The 6,145-nt window shown below is 47.5% G+C and overlaps 1 protein-coding gene across 9 annotated transcripts in view; it reads right to left on the reverse strand.

Annotated features, from left to right (window-relative positions):
* LOC114047369 (whirlin-like) overlaps positions 1-4,108 on the reverse strand; it is a 134,603-nt gene extending 130,495 nt beyond the window's left edge. For 5 of the 9 annotated variants that reach the window (XM_027868186.1, XM_027868188.1, XM_027868187.1 and 2 more), the window contains exon 1: positions 2,933-4,107. In XM_027868186.1, coding sequence (XP_027723987.1) covers positions 2,933-3,682 — 750 coding nt within the window. In that variant the 5' untranslated portion in view covers positions 3,683-4,107. Of the gene's footprint in view, positions 1-2,932 lie in introns of all 9 variants that reach the window. The other 4 variants (XM_027868185.1, XM_027868184.1, XM_027868182.1 and 1 more) reach the window with 1 other exon arrangement.
* Positions 4,109-6,145: the final 2,037 nt, after the last annotated feature.

A 6,145-nucleotide genomic window follows, 5' to 3' on the forward strand; every position in this document is an offset into this window, starting at 1 on the left:
ATGGAACTGTACATTCATCACCAACATCCTGCCTCTGGGTGGTGATCAATGCTTGTTTCATCAGTTAAAGAGGAAAACACCTTGTCACATGCAATCCCCACTTTGCAAAAATGTTGGTGGGTTTGGGGAGAAGAGGGGCTTGTGAGGGGAGTAAGAGTCTGGCACATCGCATTTAGGGTGTGACCTGACTTCTGAAACTTGATTTTTCTTGTGGATATTGATCCTTCTAAGAGCTTGGAGCATTCACCCCTCGCCTCCAAATAAGACACATGCAACAGATTTTAATATCAAAAATACATTTTTGAGAATAAGCCTTCTTATTTGTGATGAAAGGAAGAGAAACAGAATTCAAAATATCTTAGCAGATTTTTCCTACCAGTTTTACGAGATTAGGGAAAAGTGGGAAAATGACACCTCATTTTAGGCACAGCAGATGAAAGCCTAAGACATAACATTTTACAAATGAGAAAGCAGTTGATTTTGGACACCTTTAGACTAAAGCTCATGCCAAGAACTTTAGGCTTCCCTTGGGGGTAGAGCTAGGGGACATCTTGTTCTTGAATCCATTATATTTTGCTGTTGGAGGGAAATAGTCCCTTAAATCTCCATCTACTTTCATTTAACATAGAGAAAATCCTAATCTCATAGAAAAGAATAAATAGTTCCCTATTTAAAGGACGTAGTTAAATGTCTCAGTTTGGGGAAATGAGAGTCGACTGTGCCTACGTTTCTTAGAACTGAAGACACCAATGGCATTAAGACTAAAAGTCAGTATGTTTTAAGTGAAAGGATTAACATATTCGGAATCTGAAGACCTGGATTCATGTCCTACTTTTTAGCTATATGACCTTGGGCAAGTCACTTCCCTTCTCTAGGCTTCAAGGTAAAATGAGGCAATGGGACTAGATGATCTCAAAAGCCCCTTCTAGCCCTGACATTTTATTGACTCCACGATAGACACTGAAGCTTCATTCTCACTGAAAACAGACCTTTATCCTATGTTGGATGTGTTCTGTACTAGATTTCTTCAGGGTTTTCAAAATGTTAACAGTGATCCAGAAGGCTATTCATTTTGCTTTTTTGCATTTTAAGTGCTTCAAAGGTAACTTTCTGGTGAAGTAATAGGACTGTGTAGACTAAAAGGGAAGAAGAAAGATTCATTGTGTCCAAATGACCATTCCAGTCTAGCATGAGAATTCAAGTTAGAGAATACTGAGGTGCAGACCACAGCAGCTCAGGAAAGGTAGCCCTTCTACACAGTGAATTTACAACCTGGCTCATCCCTAATGATAACCATGAAACTTCTGTTCAAATAAAGTACCTGCTCATTGCCAAAAAAAAAAGCTTTGAAACTTCAGGAGGCTGCCTCCGTGATTTTAAATTTTGCTTTCCAAGTGCCAATGGTAAATAAACTTTGCTAAAGGGCTGGCACTATGTCAAGTTTCCATCTCTATTTATGTTGTCCCAAGCTCTGGGTTCCTAATGGCAACACTCTTAGCCCAAAAAGGCTCTTGCCAAGGATCCTAAGATTTTCATCTAACTAGGTAGTATTCTTCTTCATTGTACTATTGAAAAATGAGAACCCAAAACTAAATTTGACATAGCACACAATTCTAATTGTGGATCTAGTGTTTCTATTGCTTCTTTTTTTCAACCCTCTAAAAGATTGGAAATTTCCTGCTTCGCACCTCTGTAGTGAGGAAATCGCCTGATAGTCTTTAAGCTGCTAGTAAAATTGCATCCAAATGTATAAATCACCATTTAGATCACACATCATCATAGAATACATTTATCATCTGTGAACTACACACCTTTAAAAGGGTAAGGTTAATGGACCATCTCTTTATAAATATATGATGTGCTGAATAAAGGGTAAAGGTGAACTGATGGGAAGGGAAAAGGGAAGGGAGGAGGGAGGAAGAGGAAAAAAAGCTGCAATAGTACCCAAAAGAAGTTTTGCTCAATCTACCCACTTGGGGTTCCTATCACTAGTGTGGCATGGTCAACACACCAGTTCCTTCTAGGAGTTAAAAAGACATTCCCATTCTGGGTTCAAATGCTGACTCTTCCACTTACTACACATGATGTTGGTGAATTCATTAAACCTCTGGGCCTCAGCTTCTTCTCCTGTAACAACAGTGAGTTGGACTAGAGTCCCTTTCAGCTCTAAATCCTTTGAACTCCTATGAAATTTAATGCAGAGATGCTCCCCAAGTTTGGGGGGGGGGAGGTGGGAGGAGGGGAGAAGAGAGAAGAACAGGAATTGTTAACTACAGTGGAAAGAACTCTGCACGAGACTGAGGAGGCCAGCTCTGCCACTTATCCTGGGACCTCCTAATAGTTACTTCTCTTCTCAAGGCCTCACTTTCCCCTTCTGTAAAATTACTGGAGTTGGACTAGAAGATCTCTCCCAGATCTAATATCATATGTTCTACATTCTAAGTCTGTGATTCTACTGTGGGGATTCTGCATCTAATTCACTGCAGACTAGAAACCTGTCTTGGAACGAGGGGGTCACGGAACACTGAGCATAGCACAGGAAGTAGAAAGAGCAGGTGTCTATTCTCCTTGTCAGTTTCCCAAGAATCCAAGCCTGGGGCTGCACTGCCCACGACTATTCCACAGAGGATCTTGGAAGCAGTAGCAGTATATGGGTGGTGAGTTGTAAGTGGTGTAGGCAAGCAGGCAGACTTCAGAAAACTGCTCTCCCCACTAAACAGTGCGACGACAAACTCGCTATTACAGCTGTGGTGGACGTCACTAGGATGGAAGTTTCTTTCCATACACTCTACCAGACACTAAAAAGCTCACCAGACAACTTTCTGCTAGGGAAGGGCTAATCCCTGTTATCCCCCTACCCCCAAACTAGCAGGTAATTTTAAGTCAACATTTCGTTCCTGCATCCAAGGCTGCCTGTCCCTCTTCCACCTACCTTGACTGCCTCAGCATGGGTCACTCGGCCCAAAGACTTGTCGTTTACTCTCAGGATCTGGTCGCCCACCCTTAGCCCTTCTTTCTCCGCCAGGGAGCCAGGTTCCACCAGGGACACGTAAATTCCCACGCCGTGCTCGGAGCCACCTCGGATGCTGAAGCCGAGACCCTCGTTGGTCTTGCTTCTCCTAAGACTCACAAGCCGGATCTCCCCGCGCAGTTCCTCCGGGGGCGTCCCCTCTGGGCCAGAACCGAAGTCCACTTGGGACGGTCGGCTGGACAGTGACTGGGGCTGCGGGAGCCAGTAGGCGGCTGGAGGAGGAGAGGCAGCGGCCGCACCGTCCAGCAGCCCCGGTCCAGCCCCGTTGGCGCCCCCAGGGGCCGATGCGATGTGGGATTTGAGATAGGGCCCCTCGGACGTGTACTGGTCGAAGAGCAGCTGGTCGGAGCGCGGGATGACCAGGCGCAGCATAGGCAGCAGCTGCCGCTTGTCCGGGCTGTCAAGCAGCAGGCGCAGGGTCCGCACCAGGTCGTAGACGTTCCTCCGCGAGTGGTAAGCATTCAGGCAATGAGTGAACTGCTCCCGCTCCGCATCGCTCAGCAGCAAGTTAAGTGCATGGTGCAGCTTGCGCACGTTGCCCGACAGCAACCGGAGCCCGCTGCCAGCCGAGCCAGCCGCCGCCCCTGCCGCCGAGCCCAAAGAGCCGGTGGAGGACGAGGTCACCGACAGGCGGTCCAGCTGGGTGCTCATCTCCCGAACTCGGGTTCGCTCTGACGCGGGGAGCCCTGGCGGCTGGATGGGGCTGGAGGCTGGGGATTTTGCAGCGCTGGACCTCCTTCCCCACCTCCAAGTCAGACCATTCCCGGGCTCCCCCAGCCAGGCCACTTCTTGTCCCTGGCCTGGGGGACCCCACCCCCTCAATCGGGGGCTCTACTCCCGAAGCCCCGGGCAAAGCAGCCTGGGCGAGTCCCGGGTTGTCAAACAAAGATCTCGGGGCATGTCCGGAGCCCAGGACCGTTCCCTGCGAAAGGTCCCCCGAAATGCAATATTGGGGAAAAGTGGAGGGCGGGATCCCCACCTTCAAAATGCAATGGGAGAACGGCGCCCGAAGTACCCTGGAGCTGTCCCACGAGCAGGAGAAGCTGCTCCGAGGCCGCTCTGGCCCTCGTCGCCTCCCCAGGTCGGCAGCGGGGCACTTTTGCTAACTGTTGAGCTCTCCGCCCCCAGAGCTCCAGCGCCAGCCTCTGCTTCCAGCTTGTTCCGACGTCTCAGCCCTCCCCCCGCCCCCTGCCCTCCCCTCCCCTCCCCCCGCCCCCTGCCCTCCCCTCCCCCCACAACCTCCCCCTCCCGCGGAATCTTCAGGAAATGACGTTCCTCCTAGCGCCCTTCAGTTGCCAGGAGACAGGGTGATACAGTCCAGCCCCGGGAAAGGGGAGGGAAGGGGAAGGGGCGTAGGGAAGGAGGAGCGCTAGACCCTGGTTCCCGGGATGCGCTCGAGGCCGGTGTGCGGCTTCGCCCCCGTCCAAGTTCTTGTGTTCTGACTGCTCCCCTACTCCTCACCCTCTATCCCATTCGGGAAGACGCAGGGAAAAGCTTCAGGGTTTGGGGTTAGGTTAAGATGCACAACTTCTCTTACCATAATCCAGAAAATTCAAGAGAAAAAAAAATAGAAGCATATCTTTTTCAAAGAAATCGAGGCACAGCTGTTGGGCTTCCTTTGTCTCCCTGAATTGTCTGGATAATTGCCTGAGTTCTCCTCTAGCTTGGCCACAGCAGGCCCAGTTTAAATTAGTGTCTAGTGGACACTGCTGTTGTTTTTAATAACCAGTTAAGCCGGCTTTAGGCATCTGCTTTATAGCAGCTGGTCACCAGCAATTAATAGCGGCCGTCTTTCTCTCTTCCTCTCAATTGCTGTTGAACCTTTGATACAATTACCCAAACACATTTAAATAAACAAAAAACACATCCTTTTTTCTCCCCGAAATATATTTAACTGGCCGTCTTCAAAGACTATCAAACATGAGGTGTAATGTATGCCGTTCAGGTCTTTTGTGCATGAATGTCGTGCTTAGCTTGCTCTTAGTTGGGTTTCTAATTATAATGACTGTGATTGGTTTGATAACGGCATCCCTGGAGCTATGCTATCACTTTGTACTTGCAAAACCGCAAACACAACCACACGCAGAACACCACCACCAAAGATGTTTATGAAAAGGTGTTTCTCTTTAGGCATCAAAAACAATACTGGGCACATATGATGGAAAAAAAAAGGTTTTTATTTGAAAACGCTGAAGGCTGTGCTAGTGGTATGCTCTTGTCCTTTGCGTCAGGCACCAAGAGTGCAGGAGGTTGAGAGAGAGATAGGTTTGTTTTCTTACATCCATCTTGCATAAGCACCTTAGTATCAACTTGCCCTTTATACTCTTTAAGGAGAGGCAGTGTACCTCTATCCAATTTCATCTCTGAAGATGCATTTGGCTGTGCAAGAAATGATCACTGGGTTCACTGAAAAACCCAAGATGTTTGTGCATTTAGAGGTTGCCACGGGCCCAATCCACAAGGAAGGGGAGGCAAGAGTCCTGTTAGACTGGTCTGAGAGGCTTTGGCGGTACACTGCTCCCTTCAGAACAAAAACAGTCTTCCCACGTGTAGTCATCTCACTTTTCACTCTATGTGAAACACACTTTTAAAGGGTTATTATTGTCCCCTGATGCTGATGAAATGTAAGCAACCTTCTTCCCTTTTGTGACTTTTATAGAAACTCTAATCCAAGGGGTATAGAACCAGGGCAAGGAACGACAAGGTTGGAATGCACTTGACTAATAGCATTTCCTGGATGTTGTTGGGTACCTTTCTTATTTAAACTCATTCTTTCTCACAGCAGATCTTGAAAGTTGCTTTATATTACAAGGCCATTTAGGTTTTTTTTTCCTTATCCACTGGTATGTATTCTATAGAAGGTGATAAAAGCTGATTTAAATTCAATTTGGAGCAGCACTTCCCATATCTGTTTACTCATTTATTTTATTCAGGAGTAGTGAAAGCCCATTATGTGAGACTACTGTAAGTGAGTGGTGGTCATAGTGATGGTCATAGGAATTAGAGCTAGAAGGGACCTTAGACATTATCTAGACCAACTCCCTCACTTGACAGAGGAGTAAACTGAGGCCCAGAGAGGGGAAATGACTTTCCCAAAGTCACACAGGCAGTAAT

Source organism: Vombatus ursinus, unplaced genomic scaffold (genome assembly GCF_900497805.2).
Source record: "Vombatus ursinus unplaced genomic scaffold, bare-nosed wombat genome assembly UNPS02014786.1, whole genome shotgun sequence".
Taxonomy (NCBI): Eukaryota; Metazoa; Chordata; class Mammalia; order Diprotodontia; family Vombatidae; genus Vombatus; species Vombatus ursinus.